We start from the raw sequence: 21,049 nt of genomic DNA on the forward strand, positions 1-21,049 counted from the left end.
GGCGTGCTGATTCGTCCGTATTGGTATTCTTATGAAAAACAAAAGGAAACGAGCTGGTTCGTCGGTCCCATTATTTCCATTTGGTATGGTGTCCAATAGGGCGTCCTCATGTGCTTGTGTGTGATGTGGAATGTAAGATGTGGTGTGGAGGTGTTGTACGGTGAGGGGTCTGAGACTCATTTAGCATCCCAGAAGATGTGAAATTTTTATATTTTTAACCAAATTTCGTGTGCGGAATCGTTATGAATTTTAGAAAAGGCTTACGGTGTTTCAGTTTATCAATAACACAAACTTACTAAGGGTGCAAATTCTTTAAAGAGAGATGTTTGAAGACACGCCACGTTCTGGAGGCCATACGACCTCTTCAACTAATAAAAATATTCAAAAGTGAACGATATGGTGCTTGCAAATCGTCAGGCAAATGTTACAAAGATGGCAAGAGAGCTCGACATCTCACGCGAGTCGGCTTGAATGATGTTGATGGTTACTTTGGGTATGAAACTCGTATTCACCACATTAGGCTCTGCGTGATTTTGTCTTGTTCCCCAAACTGAAATTATCGCTCTGGTTATTACTTTTCTTATGTAGAAGGGATCAGAAACACGGAACATATAAAAACAACCCTGAAATTAAAAAAACTGAAACAATCTCCTGAAAAAATACGTCGCAGTGTGAATGTATTTCTACAGCAAGTAATCGTGAATTCATTCACTGTCAGCAGAAATTTTTTAAACAAAAATTATTGCAAAAATTTTTTAAACCATCTAATTTCCAAAAATATCCCATAAATTACCATTAAAACTATTCGAAGTCAAAATAGAGTAAGTTTCGCTATTAAAAATTACTTAAAGCTGCGCTGCATATTAAAATCAGCGTCGACAACACGCAACGCTGCTTGAGCGCCAGAAAAAAAACGAGACAAAAATGCAAATACTCATCACCGAAATTGCTCGACAGGAAAAGATAGCATAGCAAATCAAAAATTGTGATAAACATAAACACTACACACACAGACAGCCATAACCATACTTGTCTGCTTACTTAAATACTTGCACGTTATTTATCGGCATGCACCGCTATAAAGCGTACAGCGTGATTGTGGATAGTGGACTAGCCAGTTTGCTGTCTGGCTGGTTAGTATCATCTGCCAGACATGCGGGCATAGAGACACATAAGCACAAATATCACATGCAAACGTGATCCACACCCAGCTGGAATATTGTTTAATATAGCTTATGGATGTATATATGTTTGGATGTATGTTTATATTTATGTATGGTTGTATTTATGTTTATATGTATGCATATTTTTATTAGCTACATTTCAAACGTGATTTTTCGTTGACAAAAATTATGTTGGCAATTAAATATTTTGTGGTGCACCACTACAGGCATAATTGTGCATGCTTGCAGACAAAGCAGCGAGTGTATGTGAAGAAAAAATGCACTACTCTACGCTAATTGCATGTATGAATAGACGCTTTAATGAACCCAAAACACGAAAAATGTTAACTTCGTCTGCAACGCAGTTATAATACCCTTCATAGGTGTATTTCTTATAGCATTAAATGGTTTAAAAATATCTTTCTCTTGATTTTAATCAACCAGATTCTATGGCAGCTATATGATATAGTGATCCGATCTAAACAATATTAACAGAGATTATAGTGTTATCATGGACAATCAGCTGTGCCAAATTTCGGCAAGATATCATCTTAAATAAAAAAGTTTGCCAAACAAGAACTTGATTTTGAGCGGACATTTTGTATGGCAGCTATATGCTATAGTAGTCCGATATGAATAAAATCTTGCAAGGTTAATGAGATGTATGAGGAAATAATTCGTGCCAAATTTCGAAAGAAAGTTTTCCATACAAAGAGTAGATTTAGAGCAATCAGTTTGTATGCCAGCTATATGCTATAGTTGTCCGATCTGAACAATTTCTCTAGATAATATAGCAGAGTTGTTCATAATAATCTGTGCCAAATTTCGTAAAGATATCTTCAGAAATAAAAACCATTTCCATATAAGCGATTGATTTTAGTTGTTCAGATTGTATGGCAGCTATATCTTATATTGATCGGATTCCGCCGATTCCAACATATGATCAGCGTGCTGGAGAATAAAAAATATGTGCAAAGTTTCAGTTCAATATCTCAAAAAGTAAGTGACTACAGACAGCTTTAATCATATTGAATCATATTTAGAGTCCGCAACGTTTCCTTCTGGTTTTAAAAACTTCGTAACAAGCTTTATACAGGGTATAAAAATACAAAATATAGCATAAAAACAGCAACAATATACATTGACTGTCTATGGTATTATACTAGTAATTTCGACAAAAACCTCAAAAAAATCACACTGCTTTTCAGTAATTTATGCATGTCTGCGTGCTTGTGGCATTTCGGTGGCGAAAAATCACTTCAACAGTTCGTCGGCTGCAATTTTTATGCCACTTTATTATTACTAACTACCTTTTGTGTTGCTTCAATCACGCTTGCTCCCTTTGTTGTTGTTTTTGCTTACTTTGCCAGTAAACGCATTTTCAATTTTCATTTATAATCTCGCGGTCGCTGTCACCACTCGGCTGTCGGCTGTCTATGTGCGCGTAATAAAAATGTTCTTAGTTTTTATGACTTCGGTTTTTGAGATTTGCAATTAAATTTTATGCTTAAACTGCAATTACCACGAATTTGGGAATAAGTTTTTTTATGACCTTCGTGGCGTCGCGCAAACGTTGGGGATAATCGGTGGTACTTAAATGGTTTGAAATTTTTGAGTTTTCGGAATTTATGTGAAGCATAAAATAACTTGAAGTATTGCGTAGTTAAAAAACGAGTTTGGTTACTATGAATTATTGGTTTTGTTTAATGTTCACGATGTGGAGACATCCGGGCTACAGTTTTTTGTACCTACACTTTTGCATTACACTATGATTACTACATGTAATCGGAAGTTGTTTGAGTGGTAATTAAGAATGGAAATATCATTTTAGATTAGAGAAAAAGATGTTCTTGTTATGAGTCGTATAGGAATTGTAAAAAAGAAGAAGTAGTTACCAGCAGCAGAAAAACTATTTTCCAAGCTCAGTCAAACTGGAAGACTTTTAAAAACGTTTTCTGTAATATTTGCTTCCTACTATTCCTTACATATGTAAATCCAGAATTTTCTTCTCATCTGCTCACATCAACTCATATCAATCTATTACATTTTGGCGAGTTGGTCGTTCGTTTCTCCACTCTGTAAATCCAAACCCTTTAATATCGGCTTATCGAGCACAAATGTCTCTAAATCACTCCCATTTGCTTTGTTAGATGAATTATGTTAATTCTCACATTACATTATCTTTATATTCAAAATCAACTGAATCGAGCTTCGAGCTTTAAGCTTCAAGGAAAATATAACTAAAGAACTATAGCAGCATTCGTTTGTGGAATAGAATAAATCAATGCCGTAGTGTTTCTATTCCGCTTTTTCGGGTTTTATACGAGTATACTCAGTGTCTAAACACTTTCAGTTTCATATGCTCGGTCTCTAAAAAGTGTCAGTAATTTCCATTTAAGAATTTTAGTGTTTCATACTCTCGATATCTAAAAATTATTTTTAATTTCTTTACTAAATTGTACTTTATATTTAGTCGGATGGAGCTTTAAACTTTAAGCTACAAGGATCATATAACTAGAAATATATGAATGATTTCTGGACACTGATTTGGCTTACAGTATTTCTTCAGTAATACCTCCCAATCTGCTCGGGAAGCCTATTGGTAAAATCAATATTTTTGAGAGTTTTATTGGAATACCAAAGCAATCAAAGGTTAAGCTTAAAGCTACTGAGCCTCAAAGTTGCTAGGTTACGCTACTTAATACGCAATCATGCAAAATTTGGAGGTATTTAAACTTAAACAAAAAAGGATATTCAGAGATTAAAATCTCAGCATTTTTTAAAAGCTTTTATATTCGAAAATACGCTGTCGTACTTAATTTGAACTTATTGTGTTTAAACTAAAACAAGAAAAGGCTTACAGGCTTTTAAAAGCTCAGCATTTGTAAAAGCTTTCATTCCAGAAAATTTAATCGAAAAAACTGCACTCGTAGCAGCTTTAAATTTACATATTCCGACGAATTTGTGAAAGCTTCTTGGGTAATATTTCAAAGGTGATAAAAATATGATTTACATGGTTTCTTTCTCTTTACTCGCTTCAAAGCGTTCACTACATCTTTAGTTCAACATTCTTCACAATTTGGTCGAAGTTTTGAGCTATTTTTGAATTTATACAAGAATCATAGATAATCTGTTCGAGAATCATATTGTTGAAACGCTCAAGAATAAATATTAAGCTTAAAGCTACTTGCGCACTCTATTTACACTAAACATGCTATCGTGCTACATTTGTAGGTAGCTGAAGGTTGAAGTAATAAAAATTTAATAATGAAAAGCTTTATCACCATAAAAGCTCTGAATTTCAAAAGCTTTGTCGAAAATAATTACGCTCGTAATAGCTTTAAAGCCTTTTGTTCGGCCTATTACTGCTTAAAAAATAGTTAAAAAGTGAGAAGCTGAAAGTTTTTAAGAAATATTTCATAAGAGAGAAGTTCTTTCTTTCCATTCGCTCACTCCACTTTTTACACAAATTTCATTTTTAATTTGAGATTTGTACAAAGAAAGCACAGAAAGTACCGCATGCATTTTATCACAGAAAAAGCTTTCAGATTAAGATAAGAAATGAAAAGGTCATGAAATGAGACAAAAGACAGCAGAACTAGGCCAAGGAGCTGCTATAAAATACATGTATTTATTGAAATTCAAAAAGTAATTTACAAAACATCTTAAGTAACAGCATACAATTGCTAACTGAAGCAGCGTTCATTAGAACAATTGTTGGGGGATTTGAAAAAAATGAAAAGAGAGCTTCTTTTCTTCAATTTTTTTCGTTTAATTCCCCTTGCTTCAGTATAAGAAAACCATAGTAATTAATAGTGGTGTGTAATTATGAACTGCAAGCAACAGAGAAAAGCCAAAGACAGAGCAAGAATGTAAGTAAAGAGAATGCAATGCAAATAGTCTTGTAAGGTGGTAGGCATACATATTTGTTTTGACGAAGCTTGACCAGATTGCTATAAGAAACAATAAGCAATGTGGATGAGAAAACAATTTTAATATTAGAAAATAACATCCTTCTGCTTATAATTTATTAACTCGTACTGTAAACTTACATACATACATACTTCTCACTATAGTTAGCGGCCTGCTGTTTCATAGCTGTCCTCAGCCTATAAAAAAGATAAACGCTCCCTTTGAAATACCTGCAGATAAATAATAAAAAATCTAAATTTCCTTGCAGCATAGGCAATATTTTAATGTGCAGAAATGCTACAGTTATTTACAAAAGCAAATCGCCGCAAGGCACTGAGAATTGCCCATAAATGCGCAGATCGCTTCGGATCGGCGCCACAGCAGCATTGTTTCTTCACTGGCAATTGCAGTTCAGGTATGAAAATACGCCGAAACTGCATTTAGCGCTCTTGCAACAGGCTATAAGTGTAAGCAACAGATGCCCTGGGCTTTTAAGAGACTTGCTCCATGTTTATTTCGCCACGCTGTCTTTGGCTTTCTTCGACTTTAATTTTTACTCTGCTGTATTTCATAAACAGTTATTTATGTTATGTGTTATGTCTGCTGTTTGCCGCCTTAGGCGGTTGCCTTTGTAGTCGCCAGCAATTACACGTGGTTTTCTTTGCTGCTGCTGTTTGTGCACCACACGCGTATTTCTTCACTATTTCGAAGGCGTTTTGAGAGCTTTTAGATTCGAATTTGCTTTATGCTTCCGCAGCGATAGCTATGCAAGTGCATCTGGTCAAGTTGTTGTTGACATTTGAATTGCTGGGCGCTAATGAGGCATGAATGCGTAATTTGGCGGTAAATACATTTGTAAAGGGTGTTGCATGAAGTATAATTTGTAGGAAAATTTAGTTTTGATTTACAAATTTGGAGTAAGTGGTATCTTTTTTGTGAGGTAAAGGCATAAAAATTATATAAGGGTGGATATGATTTCAAAATATTTTGTAATCATAAACATGAACTTCAATATCGTACAAAAAGATTTCGATTTTTTTTCAAAAATAAATTTTTGTATTGACTCAAGTTTGGTTTAAAAAATACTACATCAATAGTCTTTTAAATTTTTTCTTTAATTAAAAAATATATATAAATATTAAAAAAAAGTAATATATCATTGCTTAATTTATCTTTTTTTTTCATAATTAAATTTTTTTCAAAATTCGTATCTTTTGAAATTATAAAAATTATTTTTTTTTTTTAAGAAATTTTTTTTTAATATTAAAAATACATTTTTATTTATTTTTTCTTAAGTTAACATTTTTTTTCGAAATTCCAAAATTTTATTCATAATTTTTTCCGTAAATTTAATTTTTTTAAAACGTTTTCAAAATATCAATTTTTCAAATTACAAAAATAATATTTTTGTCTAAATTTCTTATTTTTTTAATTTTTAAAAATTTAATTTATTTTTTTCTTTATAAATTTAGTTTTCTCAACACTTTTTTTTTCAAAATTTGAATTTTTTTCAAAAATTCTTTTAATTTTTAAAAATACTTTTATCTTCTTTTTCACTTATTTTTAAATATATTAGTTTGAAAATGCATAACGGAATAATATTACTATAATATCTGATATTTAAAAGCATATTTCAAAAATAAATTCCTAAGGCCTATGGTCGAAAAAATTTTTTTCAGGTGAATTTCATATATATTTTCAATTGAAACACCCTTTTTAAAATTAATTATCGGAAAATTAAACGAAAAAAATTTAATTGACACATTGTTTTAATAAATTTAATTTTTTCAAAATTTTATTACAAAATTTGTATTTTTTCAAATCATGAAAACTATTTTTTTATAATTTTAAAATATTTCCTTTATCAATTTTTTTCATAAATTGAATATTTTTCAAATTCTATTTTTTTAAATTAAATTTTTTTTTTCTACATTTTGTTTTTAATTTTTAAAAATATTTTTCCATTTTTGTTTTAAATTTCAATTTTTTTTAAATGCATTTATTTCGTATTTCTAAATAATTGCTAAGGCCTTTGACCTTTTTTTAATATTACAGTTTCAGATAAAAATTTAAATATTTATTTTTAGCGAAAGCAGAAAATAATTTCTGAAAGTCATCTACATAATTTAAATTTATTTAATAACATCTAATTTTGAGAAAATTTGTTATGGCTTAATAAAACCCTTGAGCAACAATTTTTGTTCATACTGTCCAGCATAATAAAGCAATTATAAATGAATTAAGTCTGACATACAACTTCCAAAAACTAATTCCCGTCTTCATCTTCTTCATTTACTTGTCAATGGCCTGAAAAGCGAAATTTTAATCTCTCTACGCCTGCGTGTAAATAAAACGCATAATTATGCATTGATATATGCAAACAAATAAATTGATTAAATAATAATTATGTATGGTTGATGTAATTATAAGGAGAAAATGGAAAAAATAATATTTTTTTTGGCTGCTTCAAAGCTTCTACCACTGGCTTTACACCTTTCGGCTCAACCGAGACTGGCAGCAAATATAATAAACAATAATTGAGCACAAAGAGTCACACATATATACATATATATGTACATAAATGTGGTTATATATTGTATATGTACATATGTATATTCATTAAGCCAAATTATATTTAAAATTCACATAATTTTGTTATTACGTATGCACAATAGCATTTCTGTCTATAATTAAATGCTGATGAGCTGCTAAGCTAGCTAGTGTTAAAGAATAATAGTTTTTTAATTTGCGCCTCAAGACTTAAGACTTGTGTGTATTATTACTTATTTATTATTACTATGCTGTGCATTTTTTGTTTTTATTTTTTTATTGTGATTTAATTACATAGTTTGGTACAAAGTGTGTACAGCGGTTCAACAATGCGACTGATTGCTGTTGGCAAAATACTTAGATAATTGACTTGTATTGTGTTTGGTAGGCTTTGTTGTTAGATATTGTCATCGCTGGGTTTAAACGAATAATTAAATATGAATAATTTCAAAAAATTTTTTCATAAAGCGGAGGAAATTATTTAAGTTCCCATATACATGGTGCTCTTAATGTGCTCTTTTGAATATCTAGTAACAATTTCACAACTAAGATTGTAATAATTTTCATAATATTTTAATAAATTTTTTTTTAAATATTATGTAAATAAAAAAATAAGTTTTAAAGAGTTTTTTCTTATACTCAATTTGGTTTTAGACTTCTAATGCCCTATATACATACGTATGAAATTACAGTGGATTTTAAAAATGATAAATAATCCAAGAGTGACCGAATTAAAACAAAAACAGTTTTTAATTTTTTAAATAAATAATTAAAATAAAATATTTTCATTGAAAAAAAAAAATAAAGAAAAAAATTATGTTATGAAAAATAAAAATATTTTTAATAAAAAAAATGTAATAGAAAAAAATATTTTTTTATTTTTATTTTTCAAAAATAAATTGTTAAATTTATAAAATTTTTTTCAATAAAAATTTTTTTAATAAATAAAAATATTTTTAATAAAAAAAATGTAATAGAAAAAAATATTTTTTTATTTTTATTTTTCAAAAATAAATTGTTAAATTTATATAAAATTTTTTTTTCCTAAAAAAATTTTTTTTTTTATTAAAAATATTTTTATATTTTTCATAACACTATATTTTTCTTATTTTTTTTCAATAAAAGTTTTTTTTTTTAATTTTATTATTATTTCAGAAGAACAATTCAATCTGATCTTTTAACTAATTTTCGAACCCAATTTTTGATTTCCCACACAAAAAACCTTACCAAAATTTTCGGTAAAACTCAAAAAAAAGAAAAATATCCAACATTTTTCTTCAAAAATTCTACTTTGTAAATATTCTTTAAAACTTTGTAAACAATTTATACCTCAATAGATTTTTAGTTCCCGAAAGTCCTATGTTTTTCGACAGTCATACTAGCTATGCCCTCAATTTGTTCTAAAATTAAGCATATCAAATTTTCCTTAAAAATTTCTTGTGCGTAAGGGCTGTCTCCAGCCAAAACAGTACATCGTGTAAAGCAGTGTCGGTTGACCTGCCTTTGATGTAGGCATTCTGGAACAGTTTACGCCTTAGTATGCTGCTCCTAATGTACAGATCCATGGGTCTCTTCAACGATTTCAACAGAAACGAAGATTGGCTAATGAGTGTAAACCTCTTTCCAGCCTACGGTATAAATTCCATCTTTGCTAGTCTCCAGGCCATCGGAACTTGGCCTAATCTAACACAGTTTATGTATATACATAAGTACCACTCAGTTGCATGACACCTTGACCGTCCATTGCAATTGCGCCGACATGATGCTATTAGGGCTCTTGGACTTAAAAGTTTGAATGAGTTCAGCGCCCATATAAAGTGACATTCATCCAAAAGATCTATGAAGACTGTACAGCTTTCCGTTCCAACGACAGTCGGGTCTACGTAACCGGAACAGATCCGGTCAAGGACTGTCAACTGGGCAGAATTCGATTGCTACAACAGCAACAGCTGTACAGCCTCCTCGAAGTTGCCCTAGTCACATTTTTTAATCCAAATGGATGATCGTAAAGTGAATATACTGGTGTACATGTAGTTTCAACAATCTCGTGTTGCTCACGGTGTAACCACAATTTTTTAGATACGCCAGACAAGTTGAATATTTCACTAAAACTGATGACAGCCTTCTACATTTTCAGAAAGTTCTCCACTAAGCTCCCTTTTCTTTCCTTAACTTGATATTGTATGCAGCCAGTCCTTCTTTATACAGGGCTTAATGGTCACTAGAGTGTTCAGTGTGAAGATCTGATCTCCGTTAGCTCCGATGTCTTTCAAAGTGATTTCCCTATACCTTTCTGAGTTTTTAGAGCACAGATGCCTTCAAGAGAAGTTCCTCACACAGAGCTAAAGACCTCAACGAGCTCAGCAAGCACACCTGCGGATAGTAGAAATCCTTTGTCGGCGCGGCTGGAAGAGCTGATCGAATCATCCTACAAAACAGGTTCTATTTATAAGGATTATGAGCTAAACATAAAAATTCCAGCATTTTTCAGCGTCAACAATCAGAATTTGAGCATGAAAATAAAAACCAAAGAAAATTTTTTTTGTTGATCGCTATAATGGCTGCTGTAATAAAATTCTAAAGGCAATAATGATAGTTTAAATTTAACCTATTTCATAAAACAACTCTAGTTTTCTAACTCCAACACAAACACAAGAATATATGAAAGGAGAGTATTACTTGAAGACATTATAAAAATATACATATTCAAACTCCAACTTTCTTTCCTAAGCAACACAAATTTTTTAAGTTTCTCCTGCTCGTACTAAACTGTTTTTATTATTTAATTTTTAATCACTTTTATTTTAAATATAAACATTTTTATAACCAAAGGGTATATAAAAAACTTTTTCAATTAAGTTAAGCCATAAAAATCTGACTTTTTTACAACTCTGCAACATAATCTGCATAAAATTGGCAACCAACAGTCAGGCAACATTTACTGTTTTCTACTTTTCATTTGCGAAACTCGAAATCAATAAAAGTTTAGGAAACAGCATAGACAGCGACAAAATGTTGTTTTTTTGTTGTTGCTGCGCCTGAGTGGCAGCGTATATATTTCATTTTTTTATAATTTTATAGCCATTCATTATTATGCTGCTTTACTGGCGACCACTTTGCGTTATTGCAAATGCCTGCAACTGAATTTGACGATGTGCTGTGGCATGCAACCGCAGGCAGCTGGATGTTTTATAGAAGTATATATAAACATATATATTTATTTATGCATATATCAGTCACAGCCACTATTGGCAGCTGCTTGGCATGGTTTTTATTGTTGATATTGTGCTCACCAACAGTAATTGGTGACTTTTGGTCCATCACTGGGCGAAAACAATCTTTAGTTAGTAATTTGGTGCGCTGCCTATGCATGAAGCTGCGCATTTTAAGGACTCTACTCACATAAAAATCACTAGAGATGTTTATAAATTGTGCTTGCTCCCCTCCTGGCGTTGGTTGTTTGGCTACTTCATTTTAATTATTATTATTGCTCAAGTCAACAAACCGGAAAAATTCAGCTACTGTTTGTAGTTTCTTTTGTTTTTGGCTGCTGCGCAATGAATGCTGCCCTTTACTACGGCAACTTCAACTTCAACTGTCAGCAACTCCACAGCGAACAAATAATGTCACGAGTTAATGTGGCCGCAACATTGACAATGACACAATTGATGTTGCTGCAACATGCAGAAACCACAACAAAATCAAGCATCAACTAGTTGAATAAATGTCTGCATATATTTTTCGGTTGCAAGTAGCTTTTGTTGTAAGCCTTTTTGTTGCTTTTACATCTCATTTTGTGTGTTTTTTTGATTTTGTTTAAATTTTTATACCCTGAACAAGGTAAGTTAGGTTTGATGGAAGTTTGTAGTGTCAAGAAAGAAACTAGATGCTTTAAAATATGTATTTCGATGTAGCCGGGTCCGTCGGTTTATATATACGCGAAATAGCTCCTCAGTTTTTGATTGCCTAATCGATCAATGGAGTCCTGGTTGGGAAAACTTTTTTATTTGACGAGATATCTCCACCAAATTTGGTGTGGATCATTTTTCAAAGCAGGGCTATAATCTCCAAGCAAATTGTTAAGACCGGATAACTATAGCATATAGATGCCATACAAACTATACGATCAAAATCAAGTCCTTGTATGGAAAACTTTTTCATTTGACGCGATATCTTCCCGAAATTTGGCGTAGATTATTTTCTAGAGCAGCCCTGAAATCCACAAACAAATTATTCAGATCGGCTGACTATAGCATATAGCTGCCATACAAACTTACCTATAAGAATCAAATTCTTCCATGTTTATTTGTGAATTTTTCCATATTTTTATATGTGAACGGTATTAAAGCTTCGGTGCAAGCAAAGTTAAGGCTTTTTCCTGTATTTCATTTTATTTTTAATTTTTTATTTATTTACTTTTCTTTTCTTTATGTAGTCACTTCTTTATGCACACGCTGCAAGCGCTACCGTGTATCCTTTGCGTGCATGCCCTTGCTCGCTTCGTCTGCCATCTCAACCAATATCCAACTACTTGCATGCCACATCCGTCGTAATGCTGCTACTTGCCTCACTGATTTTACTCCATTTTTACGAGTATACGCCATGCCATTTGGCAGTGGCGCAAAATTTAATGTACTGTCAATGTGCAGCGCACAAACTACCGCTGTGTTGTTGTTGTCATTGTTGCTTTTAAATATTTTAAGTATGCAGTAATTTGAAGTAGCCTCCGAGTACTATCTCGTGAAGCACTCAACTTGACTACTACTTTGCTCACATCACGTCTATGCGTTGCATCTGCACAACAAACAAGCAACTAGTCAGTTAATATAAAATACCACCAACAACAACAACAGCAGCAACATCAACTGTCATTAAGCTAATCTCGGGTAATTCGATAACAGCAGTCGGTATTCGTTTTCCGACATTCATTTACGGGATACCTGCGGTGAAATGCAAGTTCCTTCTGCTCTCTTCTCTAACTCTTCGTTTTTGTTCATGTAGTTTGCTTTGTCTCCGTCTTCGCATTTTTTGCATTTTAATTTTTATGGCAGTAATATTGTAATGAACTTGCTAGTCTGCTTAGCTGGCAGACGTCGTCAATATGTATATGGAAATACATATGTTTTCACTGGCAGCCACGGAAGTTCGGCTTTAGTGTCGTTTAACTCCGTCCAACCGCTAACGATTAGCCAAACTCCGACCACAGTCCACTCCACTTCCATTTATATTCTATTTACATATAACGGGTGATTTTTTTGAGGTTAGGATTTTCATGCATTAGTATTTGACAGATCACGTGGGATTTCAGACATGGTGTCAAAGAGAAAGATGCTCAGTATGCTTTGACATTTCATCATGAATAGACTTACTAACGAGCAACGCTTGCAAATCAATGAATTTTATTACCAAAATCAGTGTTCGGTTCGAAATGTGTTTTATCGACAAATTTTGTTCAGCGATGAGGCTCATTTCTGGTTGAATGGCTACGTAAATAAGCAAAATTGCCGCATTTGGGGTGAAGAGCAACCAGAAGCCGTTCAAGAACTGCCCATGCATCCCGAAAAATGCACTGTTTGGTGTGGTTTGTACGCTGGTGGAATCATTGGACCGTATTTTTTCAAAGATGCTGTTGGACGCAACGTTACGGTGAATGGCGATCGCTATCGTTCGATGCTAACAAACTTTTTGTTGCCAAAAATGGAAGAACTGAACTTGGTTGACATGTGGTTTCAACAAGATGGCGCTACATGCCACACAGCTCGCGATTCTATGGCCATTTTGAGGGAAAACTTCGGACAACAATTCATCTCAAGAAATGGACCCGTAAGTTGGCCACCAAGATCATGCGATTTAACGCCTTTAGACTATTTTTTGTGGGGCTACGTCAAGTCTAAAGTCTACAGAAATAAGCCAGCAACTATTCCAGCTTTGGAAGACAACATTTCCGAAGAAATTCGGGCTATTCCGGCCGAAATGCTCGAAAAAGTTGCCCAAAATTGGACTTTCCGAATGGACCACCTAAGACGCAGCCGCGGTCAACATTTAAATGAAATTATCTTCAAAAAGTAAATGTCATGAACCAATCTAACGTTTCAAATAAAGAACCGATGAGATTTTGCAAATTTTATGCGTTTTTTTTTTTAAAAAAAAGTTATCAAGCTCTTAAAAAATCACCCTTTATAATATGTGTATGTGTGCAGAGTGTGTTTGCATTTCTTTTGCTGTTTGTAATAAACGCTATTTGCACTCGCTGCTAATTTCTTGGTTTGGCATTGAACATCTTGGCCTGACAGTTGAGAAGCCTTATAAGGCTTGCGCCGATAAGGTGGAGGATTTTTAAGTATTGCAAATGAGGCTTTTAAGCCAGCACATCTATTAGCTAAGTGTGCGGTAGACTCATCCTGTGAAAATGTTAATGGATTTGAAAAACAAAGTAACAATTAGCTATGAAAATTACTTGAGAAAAGCTCATAAGTCGATATACCTATAAAATTATGAAAGTTAATGCAGAATATCTTTGTGTGCACAAATTTTATGAGTGTAGTGAGTAAATGTATTCAGTATTACTCATACCTCAGCATTTTCTACGAAATTCGTTCGTGAGATTGCCCGCAAGCCACCAATTCTCATAATGTTTATGTTATATCAGAGTCGATGTATTATTAGTATAAAACACAAGTATTCTATATAATTATTCGAACATTTTAGCAATTTTTTATTAAACGATATTTCTCAACTTAAATCCTAAGACAAATTTCAATGAACGTCTCCAAAACTTTATTTTTAGCTGTCACTTACGCAAATCGAATTCATTATTCCAGTTCTTGCTTCAAGCAACGAACAGACAATTGGAAAACAATATCGACTACATGCTGTTTCGTCATCTTATCTTTTTCTTAATATAGAAGTTCGACTTTAATTGCTGCAAAGAAATCAGAATAACTTATTAGTAGTTTTGTTAGTAAGAAGACTGATAGAAAAGTTAAAAATTCGAAGTACGGTTCGAAGATAGAAAGAATAAGTTTTAACTTTGATTTATTTCGAAGACTGCCAGAGTGGCTTTACTGGTAAGTGATTTGAAGATTGATAGAGTATATTTATCAATAGTTTAAAATATTTGATATGGAATGATAGTAGAAATGGAATTATGAGTTAAAAAGTCATACAGCAAATGTAAATAGTCACTTCAGCTGTCATAAATTACTACCACATAAGGTTTTTTGCTTTTTAGAATAAAGGAAACCTCTTATTGCCAAGGTTAATCTTACACATTTCCGGCTAGTCGCCGAACAAGAGAATGCTTTATGAAATATTTATTTTACCCATGAATATATCGGTATTTATCGTCAACAAATATTTGTGAACTTAAAAAGTAATTAGCAAATACTGCGCTCCCCTAGTTCAATTTACGTAACGTATTCACAATGATGGAAAAATAATGATAAATAAAAAGATAAGTTGTCAATCAGTACATATCAAAGCGGCAGGAAGTTACTAAGAGACTCATTGATATAATGTTGTATACGAAAATGTTAATAAATTGATAAATAATTTTATGTTATAAACTATATGTCTAGTATATATACAATGCATACTACACACAAGCATTAGTAAATATTGATTTGCTTGTAGATAATGATAAAGAGAAATATTCCAATAGAGATAAGAGGATTAATCGAAAAATTGGGGTGAATATGCAATGATGTCCACCGAATTTTTCAGCCGTAGTGAATTATGTATTATTTTACTTAAAAAAAATCCAGGATTTTTGAAGCTGATTAGCGAGCTTAAGTCGATTTTGAAACTACCACGAATTTATATGTAATTAATTTCTTCATTCCCACTTATTTATTTATACTGAAATTATATTATCCTTTAAAGTGTTTACGATATTATTAGTATAAATTTGAACAATCGAACACCCACAACTTTGGTTAATGATTAAACTGTTGTTGGCAACAAATATATACCATATTAAGATACCCCTTGCCACAGGCGCAACTACAACAAATGACCGTGGTAGCTGTTACATATAACAACAACTGCACTAATGAAAATGGAAATTTGTAACATCAATAAAAGGCACACAGGTTAGCAACGAAAAGGTGGCGGCCAGTATGGTGTTAGTTCGAAATGAGCATAAAAACCGCCAATCGACTTACTACTAGTATAGGCAAACGCGTTGTAGCCACAAATGTTTGCAATTAAGCGAACACGCACAGGGAGCTGCCGGATTTGTAAAACCACTGTGTTCAAATACGAGGAGGCAATATCTTCGTTCTAGGTTAACTTTTGGAGTTGCCAGATGCACAAAAAATATTTAATTAAATTTGATTACATTATTGATATATTGAAAATTTTTACACGTAATGGTATATCTAATCATAGTGGAATTGGTATTTGTAATCGCAGTGGTAATGGTATTGGTAATTACTGTTGTAATGGGTTATGTAATCCCATTGGTAATGGTATTGTTTTCGTAGTGGTAATCGTAGTGGTAATGATATTGGTAATCATCGCAGTTGTAATGTTATTGGTACTGTATTTAAATACGAGGAGTCACTACGTTAGTTATTGGTTCACATTTGGAGTTGCCAGATAAACTAAATATGTTTAATAATATTTGATTACAGTACTGGAATTTTGAATATTTTTATAGGTAATAGTTTGTAATGGCGTTGGTAGTCATAGTGGTAATGGTATTTGTAATCGCAGTGGTAATGATATTGGTAATTACTGCTGTAATGGGTTATGTAATCACATTGGTAGTGGTATTGACAATACTATTGGTAATGGTTTCTGTAATCACAGTGGTAATGATATTGGTAATCGTAGTGGTAATAATATTTGTAATCGCAGTGAGGATGGTATTGGTAATCACAGTGCGAATGATATGTGTAATCGCAGTAGAATTGTTATTGGTAATCACAGAGGTAATATTAATAGAAATCATATTGGTAGTAGTATTGGTAATTGAGGTGGTAACTATTTTAGAAATCGTAATAGTAATGGTTAGAAATAATGAAAATATAAACATCAGCAGTGACAAGGGCAATATTAATAGCATGATAAGACAGTGGTTGAGAATGATAAAAACGTAGGCATTACTTACTAATGGCAATAGTAATGGTTATGAATGGTATTGAATGGTAGAAAGGTATTTGTGATAGAGATAATGATATTGATATGGAATGGTAAAAGTATAGACACTAGTTATGGCAAGAGTAATGCCAATAGCATAAACGCCGATAATTTCAATAATAATGGTAATGGTATTTGTGTAAGGTATTTGTGATATATGTATATAGGGATATTGGTAAAAGTTGGAGTATTGAAAATATAGACTTAGTAATGGGAAAAGTAATGCATATATCTAAATTGTTGCAATAATAATGATATATACAATTATGCATATTGTTATAAGCTGAATAGCCATAGCAATGCAAATAGCAATAGTATTGGTAATTTGTAATGGTACTTGTAAGAGTAATGGTAACCATTACATGGTAATCAAATATACTAATTCGTACCAATACTATTGGTAATTTGTAATGGTACTTGTAATTGTAATGGTAATCATTACATGGTAATCAAATATACTAATTCGTATTCACGATCAATTAAGCAGTGGTTTATTAATTCGTAGTTCTCGCAAGGTAATGATATCTGTAATGGAAAAAGGCCTTTGACTACTTGCAGTATTGATAAATTCTTTACAGTTGTGGAATAATAGTGTTAAAAATATTGGTGATTTTGGTTTTACTTATAAATATACTACTAAACGGTTAGTAATGTGAATAATAATGTCAATTGTAATTATACTTATATTGTATAGGTACTGAAATCAGCAATAACAGTGGTAATTTTAGTTGTAATCATAACTTATGACAATAAGTATTGATTGCAAAGTATTACTAACGGCCTGTATTCATTACTTGAAGCATCGTTAACAAGATTCCAAAAAAACAAAAGAAAAAAATTCTTTGCATATCCGATCACCTTTCACTAGTTTAACTACTTTTCATGTCACGCTTATCCCTTAAACCAAACTGCGGTTTTTCTAGAATATCAATAACGCCGTGTTGGAGCCAAAGCGCCATGGCAGCAGCGCGTAATTTAAATTAATCCTTAATTACGTAGACAACATCCTGCTGCTACTTGCTGGTCGCTTGTCTCAGTGCCGATGTTGGCTTAACGAACTTATCAAAAAGGTGTAGAGACGGCCTAGGCCAGCAGAAGAGGCGGCTACAAACACACGTATATGTATGTAGCCGAAGCGCAATTTGCTGCGAAAACCGCGTTAACCGCATTTAGTTAAGCCATGCCACTTGAAATTGAAACATTCGCGAGTTCACAATCCTCTTGTTGTTGTTGTTGTTATTGTTCTAGTCGCATGCGTTTTACGCCCGAAAGCGGCAAATGTCAAACTCTGTGTGGTGCCGTCATTTAAAGTCGATTAATTTATATATGCACGCATACATACATATATATAAACACATACATACATACAAACATAAAGATATTCTTTATTATCGCCGCGTTTGGTTTACAGTAAGCAATCAACTGCAACTACATAACTATTGCTGTCGCTGTCGGCGTTGTAGCATGTTGCACGTTGCACGTTGTGCGCGTATTAAAATGTCAGAACAATGTGCTGCATGCCACAAATTTTACGACGACAACAGCAACGCATGCACAACCATTGCTGCTCTTAAGACTTCGATTATGATATTTTGCAACATTTACCTACTTGCTGCTGTTGTTGTTGCTGTAGCTGTTATAGCGTAGCTGTTCATTACAGCCTAACTACTAGTGCGGCTACTATTGCTGCCGCTACTTGCAACCAAAGCTACAAGCAGCCTCCGCCGAAGCAATCAACAGTAAAAAATGGTAGGGGCGGGCGATCCGCCGGCGGTAGCGGCTGCGGTAGCTAGTCGCTCGGCAATTGCTACTGTGCGCATATTTTATAGCAGCGGCAACGGTAGCCAACCACAACGGATGCTTATCAACGGCCAACAATCAGCCGACAGCCAAACCGTGGCCGCTGCTTACCTTGCAACAACAAACACACACCGGGTTAGGTGGAGATATACACAGGATTTGGTGCATATACTCGCTGACATTGGTGGAGATATCTACACTTTGGTGCGGCTTGCGCAAATTTTAATTAACGCACAGATTTTATTTCAACAACTTTTTCCGCCTTTTTTGGCTGCCTCTTTGCAACATTTTTTTGTTTGCTACACCTTTTTTACTCATTCCATTTCAAGCGCTTAATTTATAAATGATTTCTTTTGCTCTTCTCTTTTTAGACTGAAAACCGATAATAATGGCGGCGCTTGGTGCCCCAAACATATGGTCTCGAATGCGTTGAAAGATTACCTGCAGGTCGACTTGCTACAAACGCATGTCATTACGGCGATACGTACGCAGGGTCGCTATGGTAAGGGTCAAGGTCAAGAGTATACGGAGGCCTATGTGCTGGAGTATTGGCGACCGGGTTTCACTAAATGGCAACGCTGGAAGAATACGCAAGGAAAAGAGGTGAGTGGTGATTATGAGATGTGGTATATTTAATTTCATGGAAAAAGTAATGATATTTGGGGATACAATTGTGGTTGACTATGGTTTAAGGAACTAAAAGAAAATTTGAAAATACAGGTGAAATTATTCTTGTTCGGGAAATATTTAAATCCACCTCTACTAGAGACATTTTGAATTACAGAGTAAATGGTACCAAAAATAGTTGACTTCTAAGGCTTGAAGGATTTGAGAGCTGCAACTCAATGCATTCTAAACCTTCTACAGATTCAAACAAGTGATCTTGTTGGTCAAAGGTTCACTTTCCCTAAAAACAAATTCCATCGATGTAATAGAATGCTTCTGCTTTACCATTTCAACAATGACTTCATGATTCGAAAGCCCAAATTATATAAAACAATCCGTAAAAAAAACAAAGTGGCAAGACTACGCTGTAAGCATCTGAGGTCCCCATGGTATGATACACTGTAGAAGGTATCGAGAGTGAGAGCGTAGAGCCTTTTAAAATCCGCGTCAAGCGCAGGCATTCTAAAGCACGATTACTCCTCTTTGACCTAGCAACTGAACTCCTGAACTGGTATCGCAAAGGACCAAACTGGTCTACAGGTGGCTTATTGGTTACCAAGTTAATCTTACCTAAGCTATCATTCCTTAAAACCATAAGATTGTAAACATCATTGGAGTGAACGTCAATATTCCAGATATTATACCCCAAATACATCTCTATAGAAGATTTCAGAAAAGTCTACGATCATCGAAATAAGATAGTATGTCTGTCTTAAATACCTTGTCACATTTATCCAAGATTTACCATTCCATCATATCGATTGACATTTACATCGAATTTATTTGGTGTGAACCGACCAACACCGTGGGAATTTATTTTTCGGACAATTTTTATACTTTATAAGTCAAGCTTGATTTCTTATTCTTGAAGAAAAAACATTTGTTTTATTGTAACGTTTCTATGCCTGCTACATCTCTATTTATTTATTTTTAAAAAGCTCTTTAATTGTGGTAGAGAATTTTCGAAAAGTTTCGTTTCCTGAATCCCATCTATAAAACCAAGGTCAGGTTAGTTTATGTAAACTGGTCGATCCGTATAAGGAGCTCACTTAGATAGTTTCTGAGATAAATATATGAGGATTACACCACGACCTAAGGTCTATTGTGTCCGAATAGCTTATAAAGCCGGTCCATTGTGGTACGTAGAGCTCCTAAAAATTGATTATAAAGTCCCTCATAAGTCGACAAAGCGCTATGTGACGATCTATTGTGGTATTGTGGAGGCAGCCAATATAACCTATATAATAACCAGTTTCTCTCTTCTTGACATAATAATAATTTCAATTTTATTAAATATATTTTCTTTTCTCTTGTTTTCATATCCAGATTCTATCCGGTAACATCAACACATACAGTGAGGTGGAGAACTTATTGCAACCGATAATTTTTGCGTCGAAAATTCGTATTTATCCATATGGACAATATGATCGAACGGTGTGTCTACGTGCCGAAATTGTCGGTTGTCCGTGGGAAGGTGAGTCAACTTTGAAAATTTAATTATTTAATTAGTAATATGTGAATTCTAAATCGATTTCATGTTGCATAATATAACATTCATAGTTTCCTCAACTAATTTTTAAACTACGATTGCCCTAAGAATTTCTAAGGACTTCTTATTGAAGCTTAGCGTTATAAGTCGACGACTTACTATTTTTGTTTGACACAATGGATAATTCCTTGAGCTCGATTACGTTTTTTCGGAAGTGAATATATAGATATTGTGGTGCTAATTTGTATCTAGCAATTTTTCTCCGTATTATTTTTTTGTTCGTTAGATTTAAGTCAGCATTATATACAAGACTCTCGTTTTTAAGAGT

General features: G+C 33.2%; 1 protein-coding gene across 1 annotated transcript in view; it reads left to right on the forward strand.

The window, feature by feature from the left end:
- LOC105233292 (uncharacterized) overlaps nucleotides 1–21,049 on the forward strand; it is a 152,847-nt gene that overhangs the window by 79,032 nt on the left and 52,766 nt on the right. The window contains exons 4-5 of the mRNA XM_049446292.1: nucleotides 18,938–19,169; nucleotides 20,559–20,706. Coding sequence (XP_049302249.1) covers nucleotides 18,938–19,169; nucleotides 20,559–20,706 — 380 coding nt within the window. The remainder of the gene's footprint in view (nucleotides 1–18,937; nucleotides 19,170–20,558; nucleotides 20,707–21,049) is intronic.

This window comes from Bactrocera dorsalis, chromosome 1, assembly GCF_023373825.1.
Source record: "Bactrocera dorsalis isolate Fly_Bdor chromosome 1, ASM2337382v1, whole genome shotgun sequence".
Lineage (NCBI taxonomy): Eukaryota > Metazoa > Arthropoda > Insecta > Diptera > Tephritidae > Bactrocera > Bactrocera dorsalis.